The sequence below is a fragment of the Rhinatrema bivittatum genome, chromosome 11 (assembly GCF_901001135.1).
Source record: "Rhinatrema bivittatum chromosome 11, aRhiBiv1.1, whole genome shotgun sequence".
NCBI lineage: Eukaryota > Metazoa > Chordata > Amphibia > Gymnophiona > Rhinatrematidae > Rhinatrema > Rhinatrema bivittatum.
The window spans coordinates 72,896,433-72,911,862 of NC_042625.1; the positions used below are offsets into that span (position 1 = coordinate 72,896,433).

The 15,430-nt window shown below is 45.7% G+C and overlaps 1 protein-coding gene across 4 annotated transcripts; it reads left to right on the forward strand.

Annotated features, from left to right (window-relative positions):
- The first annotated feature begins 4,945 nt into the window (after positions 1-4,945).
- Positions 4,946-14,409, forward strand: SERTAD1 (SERTA domain containing 1). Of its 4 annotated transcripts, none has more exons than XM_029571103.1 (2): positions 4,946-5,104; positions 8,708-14,409. In XM_029571103.1, the coding sequence occupies exon 2, from the start codon at positions 8,712-8,714 to the stop codon at positions 9,498-9,500; it is 789 nt and encodes a 262-aa protein (XP_029426963.1). In that variant the 5' UTR covers positions 4,946-5,104; positions 8,708-8,711; the 3' UTR covers positions 9,501-14,409. The 4 variants fall into 4 exon arrangements, with proteins under 4 accessions (XP_029426963.1, XP_029426964.1, XP_029426965.1 ...); XM_029571104.1 differs by lacking the exon at positions 4,946-5,104 and adding an exon at positions 5,123-5,207; XM_029571105.1 differs by lacking the exon at positions 4,946-5,104 and adding an exon at positions 5,233-5,602.
- Positions 14,410-15,430: the final 1,021 nt, after the last annotated feature.

Genomic DNA, 15,430 nt, shown 5'->3' on the forward strand with positions numbered 1-15,430 from the left:
GCAACTTCTTATGTTCTTATAATTTCAGAGTTTATTACTAGCACAGGTAGAGCTAAGGGATTCTTGTCTGTTCATTCACCTTGCCTCCAGGACAGAAGTTAATGGTTTGGTGTTAAACCACAATCACAGGAGCACAGAAGCTTGTGAGAATTAATGCTCCAGGCCAAACAGTTGGGCCGATGCAGTAAAGCGCGCTCAGGCTGAGCACACTGTTAGCCCCCGTTTGGCCGTGTGTTTTCGACGTGCTATTTTTACCCCTTATACAGTAAGGGGTAATAGTGCGTGGAAACGCGCGGCCAAACATCCCCCCCCCCCCACCCCGAAACTAATAGCGCCCGGAACATGCAAATGCATGTTGATGGGCCTTTTAGTCATTCCCGTGCGATACAGAAAGTAAAATGTGCAGCAAAGCCGCACATTTTAATTTTGGCCGGCACTGGGAAAGTGTACAGAAAAGCAGAAAAAACTGTTTTCTGTACACCCTCTGACTTAATATCATAGCAATATTAAGTTGGAGGCCCCAAAAATAAAAAAAAATTAAAATTCTGCCTGCGGGTTGGAAGACGGACTCTCAATTTTGCCGGCGTCCGTTTTCCGAACCCGTGGCTGTCAGCGGGTTCCAGAACCGACGCCAGTAAAATTGAGCGTCGGCTGTCAAACCCGCTGACAGCCTCCTTTTACTGCGGGCCCTCATTTACATTTTTTTTTTCCGAATCGCGCACCCAGGAGAGTGGCCTGGGTGTGCACCAGCTCTCCCGTGGGTTTTTTCTGTATCGGCCCGTGTGTTGGGAAAGGCAGGGAGCTCCCAGTCATGGCTCAAGAGTCGGACTTTCTAGCTCTGAACTGGGCCTGTGCTGGGGCTCTGGAGGGAATCTTGGTCTCTGTCTCTTGGCCAGAGGGAAGAGGACAAGGGAATAAACTTGCAGAAATCCCACCCCATCCTTCCACCTGCCAGGTAATTTAAATTACAGAATGTACGATCCACATTTACAGGAACCTCCTCCTTCATAATAAATAGCAAGTTACTCAATGCAGACAGTACAAGCAAGAAATGTAAAACTAGCATTAATTCTCAGCAGTCTCAAAAAATATAACGCTATGACCCCCCTATAATAAATCCCCTCATCAGAGCAGAAACAAAAATTGATTCTCAACCTGCCATCCACTACCTAGGCTGCCTGTGTAAAGAGCCAGGTTTTTAGCTGCTGTGGAAATAAAGCACAATTAGCGATCTCTTTTAAAAATAACGGGAGCGCATTCCACCATAAGAGTGCTACTGCTGTAAAAGACCTTTCTCTAGTTTTAACTTTGTATTTCATAGGTAGAAGGAATTACAAATGTTCTGGCCTGGCTGGAACACAATGGACGAGAGGGCCAAAATGGCTGCACCCCCTGCTCTAATACTTACAGTACCTGAATGTAATCGGTTTTGAAGTGCCTGGAAGGCAGAATGTACATTAAATAAATAAAAACTTGGACCTATTTGATTGAAAGCACAGAAGGTCACTTCCAATAACTTGAATACAATATAAAGATTAAGAGGTAACCAGCAAAGCGCCTAACAGTGGCCTAGCAGTTTCCCCCATGATGGGCAGCTAAATTTTTAACAGCTTGCAGCCGCCTGATCAATCGTTTCAGAAAACCTATGTAAACTGCCTTACAATAGTTAAATTGACTTAGTAAGGGAAATTGGTTCTTACCTGCTAATATTTGTTCCATGAGTCCCACAGATCAGTCCAGATAAGTGTGTGGGGGGGAAGGGTTCTCCCCTACTAGCAGAAGGAGGAGACAGAGAAGAAAAGCTTTACAGTACCAGTGGTACTTAAGACAGTGTGCCACCTGCAGTCCCTCAGTATGACCTGTACCCAAACTTATAAACAACCCCCATACCCAATCGAGCAGGGGGAAGGTGAAAGTGAATTGGAAAAAACACCCCCTTGTAGAGGAATCTGAGCACCAAACCAAGGCAACATCTGACATCTATACACACAGATCAAAGTGGTCTTTGGAAAACAGAGGGCAGGTCTCCGAACTGATCTGTGGGACTCAAGGAACAAAAATTAGCAGATAAGAACCAATTTTCCCAAACAGCTACCGAGGACAAGAAAACAAGGCAAGGAAATCCTTGATAAAATTAGAATAAACAATTTTCCAAGCTGTGTGGCTGTAGTTTGATTTCTGTCTTATCCCTGCTTCTTCTCAATCTTCCTTTTTTAGTTCCGTCTTTGCCACCTCATTTTTTCTAGTGTCCTATTTCACTTCAGTATCTTTCTTTCAGAGTGGATATTTTCTACTCTCCTGTTTGTTCTCTTCTCCCTTGTCTCCTCTTCCTCTTATTATAGACCGCCATCTTATCAGGACGTGTTGCATGCTCTTACTCCATTCCTCCTTCCCTTCCTCCTTCATTATCTCCCTACTTTCTCCCTGCTCTGCCCCCAGTCTAGTCCTCTTCCTCTCCATCTCTGATCCTCCTCTCACCTCTATCCCAGACCCTCTTGCCCTTCAGCCAATACCCAATCCTCTCTCCCTCTCCATCCATCCTCCCACCTACTCCAGATCCTCTTTTCACACTAAATAATGGTAGATAAAAAAAACAAAATGGCTCATCCAGTCTGCCCAATTGCGATTTTGTCCATTTTGGCCTTGTGCATATAAATTCCCATATGCAACACAACATCAACTCCCCCGCAACAATGTCTTTTACCTGACATCAAGGGTGGCTCAAAGTAATCTGCTGCTCTAGGGGAGGAAAGAGATGACTCCCCGTCCAAGGCACAGCACAGGTCAGATCAGTAGAGGGTAAAGAGGGGGTCCCCTTTGGAGTCTAGCCCTTTTAGCAATTTGAAATACTTGGTAAGAGGAGGGTGGGGGAGGTAGGGTTCAGGGATCCCAGGAGAATGACAGAACGTTAGTGATAATATTTCTAGGAATCTGGCAACTCTGGTCATAGCTAATGTGTCTCTCTTTCTTCCCACTCAACCCATCTTTTCCCGGGCCCATGCAGGTAGGGAGAACAAGGAGTCACATTCGTCGTGATCCTGCCACCGCTGTGCCGTCCTCAAAACTGTTCTGTTCTAGGCCACCCAGTCCGCCTAGTTCTGCTGGCCCTGCACTCTCTCCCAGTCATTCACCCCCATTCATTTTGCTCCCTCTCACTCCCCTTTTCCACCTCACTCATACCTCTTCCCATTCATTCATTCCCCATACTCACCCCTTCCTGCACACTCACATCTTTCTTCCCACCTTTTCTCATTCACCCCTCCTTCCCTTTCACTCATTCAGCTCAGCTCCCCTTCCTGCATACCCCCTCCTTCCAACTCACCCCTTCCCTACCCTACCCTTCTCTTTCACTGACTTAGGGGCCCGATGCAATAATATTCGCGGAAAGTGGGCGCTGACATTTCAGTGCCCGCTTTCTTAACGCACGCGTTGCGCCTGCAAGGGGGCGCCAAGCAATATGCAAATTAGGGGGTTGCGCTAGGAAGGAGGCTCTAGGGTCGCTTGAACGACCTTAGCGCCTCCTTGCTAATGCAACCTGCCGCGGCTGCCGCTTATGAAGACCGACACCGGTAAACGCGGCCTTGGTTTTCATAACCTGCCTGTCTGCCAGTAATGAAAACGGCCGCCAAGTTTATTACATTGTCTGATTAATGTAAGTTTTATTCCATACTGTGAATTTTTTATTAATTTATTGTTTTTTTAATATGTTGTAAACCGTAGAGATAGAGACATAGTTCTCTCCACAACGGTATAGAAAAGCTGTATAAATAAAATAAATAAAAATAAAATAAATAAATCATACCACTGTTATTTACGGTTGTAACACTGGTCAGTGCAGGCTACCCAGTGCTTCATTACTATCCACTCCTACCTTCTTCCCTAGTCCTCCCTTTCTCTCCCCCCTTCTCCCTGCTCTCATTCCACTCTCCTTCCCTCCCATCACCAAATCCAATCTCCCTTTCCCTGCTGCCCATCCCCAGTCCTCATCCCCTCTTCATCTATCCCTGGTCCTCTCCTTCACCCCATTTAGACTCCCTTCTCCATCATTCTTATCCCAGATTCTGTCTCTCTATCCCTTGTCTGCTCTCTATTTGTCCCTCCCCCTACATCCACAGTCCCAGTGCAGCCTGCCTCCCCTTCCCCCTGCTCCCCATGGCTAGGGTGGAAAACTAAGGATAGGTATAGCGGGATCAGGCAGTTTTGTCTGCCACAATAAGAGCATGGTAGATGGCCTGTTAAAGAAGAAGTCTCTCGTTTTTTGTCTGTTTGTTTTATTGGGGGGGTGGGGGTGGCAGGTTAGAAATCCATGCATGTAATAAGACAAACCGGATCTGGTTCAGCTTGTTCACGTTGACCGGAGTGAGATGATAATCCTACCACTCTAGATCGTGCAGTCAATTACTAGGATATTGTGCAGACTATAACATTGAATAAATAATAATAGTGATCACGAACTCATTCATGCAGCCTCAGTTTATATATACTATATACAAGGAAATAATAGTTATGCCTAACTTTGGTCAGGCCTCGGCACCCACGTAACTCCTCCCGCTGCCATGACAACCCATGCCAGCCCTCACGTCCGGAGGGGGCCTGTAACTCGAACCTAACACATCCTACACCTCCTGATGTCGTCGAAATCTGAATCATTCTTCCTCCGCCCCCATAAAGCGCTCTTCATTCCAGTGCACAGTCACTGCTTCCGGAAAAGGTTTTGATTGGGAAGAAGAAATAAGAAAGGAGTTAACTGCCAGTGAAAACGAGGCTTGGAACATAATTAGTGTTCCGCATTCGTTTTCCGTTCCGTAGCGTACTATTCTATTGGACAGCTGCCTGGATTCCAGCCAATAGAGGAGAGAGATTCGTGGTAACGTTGAATTGGGGGCGTGGCTAAGGCGGGTGACAGAAGGAGGAGAGTTGAGAGGTGGAGTCCCATGATTGACGTCATAGGGGAAGTTGGTTTATTTGCCCCTGACGGCTCCCCGAACAGCTGAGAGCGGCGTATGAGTTGGGGGGTGAGAGCGGCCTACACTTGGAGCGATGCCGCCCTTTGATTGGCTGCTGACAGCTCAGGAGACCCTTCTTATTGGCCGCTGAGAGACAGGTAGGTCGTTAGTCGCGGGTTGGGGGTGACATCACAGAAGAGCGTGGAGCCGGTTCGGTTGCGGCTGTGGGAGTAAAACCGGATGGGGATTTCGTCTCTTATGGTATAATAAATCTGATCAGTAGCAGGGGTATCCTGGAAGTAGTTACTAGATGCTGCTAGTGATGTTTCTTACTGTGTAATAACGACACTGAGCCACCAGACGGTGTATTCGGGAAGTTACTATGAGAAGCTGCCAGTGATGTCTCTTACGGTATAATATTGAGACACCACCAGATAATGTAGCGCCTTGAAACAAGTAGATTTCGGGACATCAGCAACATGATTTCAGAAGGAGCAGATCCTGTCAGACAAACTTGATTGCTTTTCTTAATAAGGTGACAAACGTGGTGGATCAGGGAACTGCAGTAGATCTTGTCTGTCTGGACGCCTGTTCCCCGTAGACGACTGGTAAGCAAGTCGGATGATGTGGGAGTAGGACAGAAAGTTGTGAATTAGGTGAGTGGCAGGATGCAGAAGAGTTTATTCTGGTGAAGGCAAAGTATCTAGTTGTAGATGCCTGGAATATCCTACCAGTATAGATAATGGTAACCAAAACTGGAACTGAATTTGAACATACTTGAGACTCACAGAGTTCAATAGAAATGACAGGTGTATGGAGCTTTAGAAAATCAAAGACTAGTGTATACAAGCCAATGTACAGTATGGGGTAAACTTTAAGAGTTGCTTGCATTAAAAGGCCCATATATGTGAGTATCTGGGTCGAGCGTGAGCAATCAAATGTGTATGAAAAAGGGGTGGAGTTGGGCATTTACGCACGTAAATCCATATTTTAAATTTAGCGGTTGCAGCACATGATGGGCTGTTCGCTACTCATATTTATTTCTGCTCTTGATGAGGTGCAAGTCTGTATGGGTAAACTGGGGGGAGTGCAGGCTGAAGAACCAGAGGGATATAGATGACCTCAAGATGGACTGGACAGACTGCTGGCTGAGAATGTCCTTTATGTGAACATGTTGTAAATTTTGCTTACCTGTGTGTGTTAAAGCTAACAAAGTTCTAAGGAAGAGTTGTGTAACTAATTTGTGTAATGGGTGTATTTTAAATCTTGCGCACACGATTTAAAACTTTTGCCTATGTGCGCTTGTGTGTGCATACGCACGTATATGGACACCTGCATGCTCTTTTTAAAGTTTTCATCCTCTGCATCAGGCAGCTAAGAAGGCTGGAGTTACCTGTACGAAGCAGCCATGGTTACAGTACTAACAGCAGTGGTACATCTGCTTCAGGCTTCCAAGAAGATTGGGATAACCTATATAGAGTGGCTGTAGGACCTGATTTGAGAGGTTGGATAAAAGACATGGGTGGGTAACTAGTGCTGGTTTTAAGTATGGAATTTATATCTACTTAAACTGATAGAGAACCAGAGAGGAAGACAAATGGATAGAATGGATGGGCAAATTGGTCCTTTTCTACCATCATCTGTGTTAGGTATGTGAGGTATCCTGGAAGTAGTTACTAGAGGCTGCTAGGAAGCACTTAAATAATCTAGCAACATGTAGAATATGTGAAAATGACCACATTCTGTCTAATCTAGGTGCAATTAATAGTTGCTTTATGATTGAATATCTGTTTGGCGGGTCCTGCTGTTTCCTGACTGCAACATTTGGATGTTGCATTTTGTTACTAAAATCCTGCTTGATGCCAAATACAAAATTCCTGGTTAAACATAAAAACAAAAATGTAGTTGTGCAATTTGATTGTATCCAGTGAGCTGAGATCCCTCGACACATGGGCTGTCCTGTAGTATCCTTCCCCTGAGGACAATCCCTTGGTGGTATAATAAGATCTTGTACAAAATATATGCAGAATCTTGTCAGCCATGTTTTAGAATGGGGTAGGCAAGACCAGTTCTCAAATGCTACAAAAGGGTCTTATTTTCAGGATATCCAGTATGAATATGCATGAGGTTTGCATACACTGCTTCCATCTTAGAACATATTTTTTTCTTGATCAATATCAATATTGTCCCTTTCTAAATACATGAGATAATTCAATATCTTGCTATCTCAGAGTCCAATTTAAGCCAGCAAAATCTAGCACACAAGAATGTGGGTCTCCTGAGAGAGAATACACAGTAACTCTGCTAGCAACACAGCGTAGCCTAGAGATCAGAGCACAGAGATGGGGGAATCTAAAGACCTAGATTCCAATCCCACCGCTGTCACCAATGCATACTGTCACCTTCAGGGAATTGTATAGCTGTCCTGTATTCCAGCCTAGGACTGCAAGCTTCAGGGAGAAGGTACTTTGCGTCTTTATAATTTTGTCCTATTCATCTAGCTCAAAATGAATTGGAATGTCATACAAACTACTGGTTCAATTATTGGACCAGCCTGGTGGCTCAGTGTTAGTGGGCAACCTGGGTTCAATTTCTAGATCAGGTTTCTGACTCCCTGGGTTAGCCGGAGCTGTGGATCCTGGTGGGGAGGGGAGGGAGGGTATCAGTCATGGTTCAATGGTCAGATATAGGGCCCATGAATGCAGGGCTAAAGAAGTCAGAGCTGTTGGTGCATGGTCCCTGACTGAGGACTGCGCGGCAATGATTGGACTAAAGTAAACTGAGAGAGGATATAAAATAGGAGAGGAAGTCCCCGGGTAGTTACAAATGAAGGTTCTTGGCGCCAGATCCCAACCCTTGTTCCAAATGAGATGAAAGCACAAAAGCTAAACTTCCGGGTCAAAAATCACCAAAAACTACAAACCCATTTTGAAAATTGAAAGAAACCTGTCTCCAGTTTTCTGGAGGTGAGATATGGAGCTAATATACTCAAGTGCTGGGTAGTAGTCTTGTGACTATAGCATCCTGGGCCTGAGCACATCATGGATCTCTGAAGAGGAAAGGAATTGTGGTTAGCAAAATATACCACACAATCTTCTGACCTCCAGATTCCCAAGGCTTCCGTTTGCAGCGTCATTATTACTATGTTATTCCATTGTTGTAAAGCTTAGAATGATAGGTGCTTTACAGTTTCTTGTGCTAGGAGTACATCTCTTTACAATGCAGAGCTGAAGGGTTGGACACCTATTGATACAGTTCCATTCTCATTAGTTGAGAACAAACCATGCATCTGTGTCTTATGGTTTGGCAGGCTGGCTATGTTTAATAGCCCTAGAGAGAACGCTTGGCCAAGTGTAACTTGGAGAATCGAGGAGGGGAAAGCAAGGTGAACAAGTCAGTCCTTCCAATGAAAATCTTTGTATGCAGATGGAAATTCAGATTTTCTCCAGAACCATGCAGAACTATTTGTACAGCACAAGGCTGCCTAACTCGTGAAACATTATCACACTTACTTTCATAGCAATGGTGGCTGCAGTGGGATTCTGTCTTATTATATTCAGCAGTACACAGCCAGTCTGCTTTTATTAATATATATATAACTTTTTTAATGAATACATATACTTACTTGAAAATGAATTATACCTTACCTAGCACATTTTCAGATGCTTTTGTAAAAAACATGGAGAACTCTTATTGTATGTGCAACATGAAACTTTTTTTTTTTTTTTAATTTTCTAAATTTCTTTTTTTTCCCCCCCTAGATTCATGTTGGCCAAAGGCATCAAACGGAAGTACGGTGAGCTAAGCGGCAGGATGGATTTTCCTCCAGATGCACTGGGAGTTTGTCGGGACCCAGTGGCCGCTGTGCCTTCACCGTCCTTACTAAACCTTTCCCTACTGAAGCTGCACCGGAGTTTGGGACACGTGGAGCCCAATTTGCGGCACCTGGTCCTGGTGGCAAACACATTGCGCCGCCTGCAAGATGACGTGCGAGTGGAGCAGAATGGCCAGGGGCCCAGCTGGAGAGCAGCCAGTAGCCCAGCACCACTGGGAACCTCACCCAGGGAGGATTCTGATGTCTGCAGGAGGCAAATCCAAGGGGATGACCTCCTGCTGTCCAGCTGTGATACATCCTGGTACGCTTCTGTTTCTACCATGCTGGAAGACTTAAATCAAGTAGAGGGTCTGAGCAGTGATCCTCACCCCATACCACTGGCAGACGACCCCACTGACTCTTTGAGGGTTGGTGGAGGGTGCCTGGAAGAAGCAAAGGAGGGTCCTGTGCCACCTGCTCCTGCCTCACCTGCACCTCTGGACATACTCAGCTCCAGCAGCTATTTGCTGGAGGACAGCTTCCAGGACATTTTTGAGGACATTGACACTTCCATGTACGACTGTGAGCCCTGGTCTCCCACTAGCTTAGTGAATTTTAAAGCATTCTCCAATGCGGAGGACAGTGAAGTAAAGTCTTTGACCAGCGGACAGAATGGGAAACTGGAGCTGACAGAACTGGATTATTTAATGGATGTACTGGTAGGAACCCAGGCCTGCTGATGGGATTAGCAGAGCTGGGAAGCCTCAGGAACAAGAGGGCTAGCAGTATTAAAAGCAGCTTCTTTCACCACCATGCTCTAGACGGTTGTAAATAACAGGGATGGGGGCGGTGGGAGAACTACCCCTAGAGCCTCGTTCTGTAGCTTTTCTTTTTTTGTTTTGTACTGGAAGGGCTGAGCGAACAGTGGTGTTCTTAACCTTGCCACCGTGTTCCTGGAGGCTAACTTGGACTGCACTAGTATAACCATAAGAGAGCCTGGTTTTAGTTATGGCACCCCTTGCACACAACTGTAAACCTGTATGACATTATCATTTTGGATGACACTGAGATTCCACTGGCATCTCAAGAGTATAAATGGTAGCCAAGAATCTGGATCGCCCAGTTCAGCACTGGTGCTACCACCTCTATGGAAAAAGGGTCCAAAATGTTCTTGTGTGCATTTCTCACAGACTGTAATGTTTTTGTTATACATTACCATAAAGAGATTATCAAACCACATGGAAAAGCCATTGCAAGGAATAATCCCATATGATGGATGTATATCACAGATTGCTATATTTTTTAATATATATAACTTATTTAAAGCTTAGTGAATCAAGAATGCCTTAGACACGGTTAGAGGCATAGGTAGCAGTGCACGTTGTCTTGGTTTGATTACAGCAGCTTGTGAAAAATCTTCCAGCTTCCTCACTTTGTACTCTGCAGCAAACTGGGGTCGGAAAGACTTTGTTGCTACAGTAGGAGCTATGTGGACTTTTATCATGTTTGCTAAAATTAGAATTGCAGGCATCCAGCAATGCTTTCTCTGAATTTTTTTTTTTTTTTAATATATATTATGACCTGTAATTTCCTGGTGCAGGAGTCTTGTGGGTCTGCAGTCTCTCTCTATATTAGGAGCGATTATCAATAACTCAGAAACATACAGAAGATGGACCGGGGTGCTGCAGTGGTACAAAAGAGATGGATCAGGACCCCCTCTTCCCTCCCCAGATGTTCTGCATCCAAGGGTGGTGGTGGTGACTTTAAAGTCACTGTAAGGAGGAAGGAAGGCAGGACATAGCGGGCCCGGTGAAGGTAGTGCTTAGCGCTGAGCCGCAGGCCTTGTGCGATTCAATTCAGTATAGTGAAAAGTTTCCCACATCCTGTTCAGGATGTAGAGCTCCTTCATTGTAGAAATTTTGTTCCTATTTGCTGTCTGAAAGGCTCCTCACTGATAATAAATACCAATCCCTGCCTGGCAGAGGCGGGGGCTGCATTTCCAGTGTTCACAAGCAACGTGAGCTGTTTTTGCATGTAACAGCTCCGTAGCCAAAGGCCCAGCCCTTCAAGCTTTAGGATGTAGCATGAAGGGCTGCAGCTGAGAGTGGGATTCAGTCTTGGCTCACCTCCTGTCGCTGTGGGTAAGACTCTTACAAATGCACATTGCACAGTAAGCACTGCTTCGGTGACTGTATAACAAAATCTGTCCCATTGCTTTTACCAGCAGTTCTGCAGCCGGTGCGAGACCGTAGATTGCACTGATATGATTGAAGCAGGGGAAGACACTAAATGCTCTTTGCTTGATGTATTTTCCACTGTTTGCACCATTTCCATAGCTGATATTGGAAGAACAGGTCCACTTGGTCCACCCATTTGTGCAGGTCCTACTCTCTGTACTCCTCTCCTCCTCCCACCACGGCCGTCCCTTTGGGTCTATCCTAGCCAGGCTTGCATGCTGCCATGGTTATGGCTGTTAAAACCTCCACTGGACGTCTTTCAGCTGTCCACCATGCTCTCTGTGGAAAAAGTATTGTCAATTCCTTTTGAGCTTCCCTGCCTTCAGCCTTATCTACTGCTCTTGTGTCCTTCAGCTTTTCTCTCTGTGTAAGCTGCTTCCTTTTGGTGCTTTCATGAAGCCTGCTAGCTATTTGAATGTTTGTACCATATCCCCTCTTTCCCTTTCTTCTGGAGAGTGCAGCTGTAGCTCTTTCTGCCTCTCTGTGCAGGCCAGCCACCATTTTTCTGCCCCCTCCCCCTCTTTTGAATTGGTTTCCTCTTGCCCATGTCATTTTGTGTAATGTTTTTAGAGCTGAACACTGTCCTCAAGGTTGGGGGTCTCACCAGAGCCTTAGAGCTTGGTCGCCAGTCTTCGGTGTGGAATGGGATCGGAGGCTTTACTGAAATTCAGATAGGCCACAGCTACTGCCCCTGCTGTGGTTTCTTCATTGGCTAGCTAAGTTGGATCAACCGCTGTTGTATTGGCTTTATGGCATAGCAGATCCGGTACCTGGGGCCAGAGTGAAGAGGGGGACCGATGTGAAGACTCCCAGGGAACTGCCCAGCTCCTCCTCTAGAAGGTAATGGGAGAAGCTTGGCCGAGGGCTGGGTCGCTAGGTGCACAGATGCTTTTGCCTCTGAACACAGATGGCCGCCTCACTAAGATGAATGCCTGATGTCTGCCCTCTGCCCCTCTGCATGTTTCAGCTTTAGTGGCCTGCTTTTCTTGTTCTGTGCTGGAACATTTTGTCCTAGTTCATACCACATACACATGAGTGCTTTTATTCTCTGATTGCTGTATGATCTGTGGTGCTGATGGACTTTTTTCTTAGTGGAGCTGGGTCATCTCCTGTTCTTACTCTGTCTTTGTCACACCCAAAAACTGCAGATGAGATCCTCCCTCTGCTCCAGTCTGAGTAAGAGCTGGTTCTCAAACTCCACTGGCTATATCCTGCCGAGGCGCACACAGTGCCTTTCTTCCCCAGTGCTCCCCTCCCAATGTGTTGGGGGAGGGAAGGTTAGGTTTATTTCATGCTGATCTTGTCACTGTCCTAGCTGTGTTCCTCTCCACGTCGGGTACTTGGTTCTTCTGCCTGAGTTGTGCCTTTTGCATGCGCCCTTGTGTCCAGGAGTGACAGTCATTAATTGCTAAGTTAACTCAGTGCTGCTTGTATATCTGCCATTTTTACTCCCTGGAGGTAACCATAGTGCAGTACAGTAGTATAGCGTGAATGACAGCAGAAAACAATCAGTGGTTCATGCAATCTGCCCAATTCCCCCCCTTCACATCGGGGCTGAGCACGCTCATAGTCTGCCAGAGTGATGACCTCCACTGTTTGTGCAGGTAGGCCAGTCCATGTCCCTGTCATCTTCAACTTTTGCTTTTCACAAAACCCATTCTCTGGTCTTCCTTTCTATTACCAAGGTTTGCAAGAATCCCCCCAGCCACCAAGGTTAGTGGTGCTGTACTAAAAAAAAGCTCCCAGCTCCGCAGCCTCTTTTGGGGGATTATAACCATAGCCCTTCGGCCTGCTTTCAGGCCCAGTCCTATTCCAGTGCTGTTTAGGGGTGTAATGGCAGCTTCTCATTGGGAAGAAGCTGTTTCTAAAATTGAAAATACGGAGCAGCTAGGAAGCCTGTTTCGGCTGCTGTCATGCAGCACAGTGCTAGATGTTACTGGGCTGGCTCAGGGTTGCTATTTCCATAAGGAAAAGCTGCACCAGGGTGGTGACTTGAGGCTAGCAGAGATCCCAGCCAGTCTTCCTCTCCCCCTCTCCTCCCCCCCCTAAAAAAAAAAAAGAGGAGGATCTCATTTTAGCTTCCTCCCCCAGCCCTTGTATATTTGCCAGGGAGGTACTGGGCTGCTAAAAGCATGGGAGGGGTTCCTTGTGCAGAATGCAGCTGCTGCTACAAACTTTATTTTTCCTTAGTTGGGCAGGGCTCCTGGGAGGCGTGCCTAGGATCAACCAATCATGCTATGCTTCTTAGTGGGAGGCAAACTTATAGTCAAAATGAGACCCAGGCCAGTGCTGGGAAGCAGGAGCGTTGGAGGCCAGCAGTCCACTTTGTCAGATGCAGCCAGTGTTGTGTTCTCTCTACGGACACAGATTCATCTGACAAAGCAAACTCTTATGTTTCAGCTTTAACAAATCAGCTGGCCTGTAAGCTGTCGCCGGCGTCTTTGCTGTTCCAGACTAACCTCTTGGAAGTGTTAGCAGTTTAGGAAATAACTAAGCACCGCGTGGCAGTCGCCTATAAAATGGATTTCTGTATAGCTTTCTGGCTGGTTACTCGCAGTCTGCTTAACAGCAAAACAAGTATTCCAAAGTCTCTTGAAGACTGCACTTTTTATCACTTCCTTTTCCAAGCGGCAGAGTTTGGTCTGGTTCTGGTACAGGGAAGATGAACCACAATGGGAAAAATAATTCCAGCTGAAACCAGGACACGCTGTGGTGTAGCGAGGGAGGGGGTTTTCAAAGCCCCTGCGCACTGGGCTGTAGGCGGTGCGTGGAGGCCTTTTTGCATTTCTTTTTTCAGCCGCACGCAGGTAGAAGGCGAAAAGATGTTGTTTTGAAATGTCCTCTGTTTCTGTGACCTTGAGCATTTCTACAAGGAGGATGGTGGTAAGAAGGTGGGAGGCAACCCCAATGTATTGGGCCCCAGGTGCCAGAGACCCTTGCTGCACCACAGAGGACAACTGCACTTTTAATAATAATAATTTAAGGATTATTCTACAATGTGGAATCCTGGTGCTTTGTCTGGATTTTAAAGTTTTATGGTGCCACATGCTCACCCCCAGACCTTGTGCTTCTGGTCAGTTTCATCACCACTTTATTAAGTAAAAATGACACAAATATTTAATGCACTCCCTACACTTTAGAAATAAAATGGTGAATGCGATACAGGGCCTTATCCAAACCATTCTGTGCCTGCAGGGGAGAAAACTGAGTGAAGCCCACATCCATGAGGTAGGAGTGGCTCATAGGCTGCTGTCAGCGTTATCTCAATGCCAGTGGCCAGAGACTAAAGACAGAAGCTTCACAATTAGGCACGTGGGCTCTGAAATCCCTTTCTCAGGGGTTTGGTTTTATTTTGTAGGTTCTTGGCTTACAAAATCGGTCATTTTGCTTTCAGATGTTTGTGTGTTCAGTCCAAGACTTGTGTTCGTTTAATATTACATACATCAAGTTGTACCATTTTTTTAGATCTTATGCTGTATATTTGATTTTTTTTTTTTTTTTTTAATGATCAAACCTATTTATCCTTTATGATTATTTATAATTAAAAGAAAAAAAAAAGATTCCTGAAATGCAACATCTTGGAGTAAGTTTGTATGCCTCCTTCCCCAGACTGTCAGACCAGCTCCGTTTCCAGCTCTGGTTTTTCTCACATACAGGAAGGTGTCGTTCCCGCTTTTTCTTTAGATGAATGAGAACTAAAAGTCAACAGGACAAAACCAGGAGTGGATCAGTATGACTTGAATAAAACAAAGCCGGCAACCTTTTTGTTAGTGGGGATGGCTAGCAAAACTGCCTTTCACCTTAAAATGCCAGGCTTTTGCTAATTTTCAAAATTAAATTAAACTGAACGGTGGCTACTGGGCTGCGGGGAATAGGACTTCAAACAAAATAACTTGTAGCTAGCACAGTACATGCATTTGGTTCCTTTGTGTTTGTGGAGACTAGGCATGTGGTAGAATTGGAACCAGAGTCCCTCGGTGCTGTACTCCATCCCTTTTAATAGGTAGAACATACCTTAAGGCGAAAGGGCTGGTGCCTGTTCAGTACCAAAGTGTGCTTGGACCTTCTGTCACTGTGCATAATGTTCCTGGAGAATGCTGTGGGCGGCAATGCTGTGATGCCTTGAGGAGGAAGAGGAAACAGCTGTTGGGGTGGGAGAGCACAAACCAAACTGCAAACATGATTTAAAAAATGTGGCTGCAGTTTTTCCACAAATCGCTCTTCTGCTTTTTAAACCTGATGTTGTGTAAAAAAAAAAAAAAAGACTGCTGCTAGGAAGTTGGTGTAATTCTTTTATGGCAAAGAATTAGTTTAGCAGCGGAGCATGAGAGAAGCGTGCGTGGGTGGTTTTCTGTTTTTCATAAGAGTCATGCTTTTGGCACAAGACCTCGATGTGTCTGCAGTTCTTGTGGGAACGTCATTAGCTGTAGGTT

Bases quoted from the DNA above. Each gene is read 5' to 3' on its own strand.
- SERTAD1 (XM_029571103.1), top strand. From the start codon at position 8,712: ATGTTGGCCAAAGGCATCAAACGGAAGTACGGTGAGCTAAGCGGCAGG.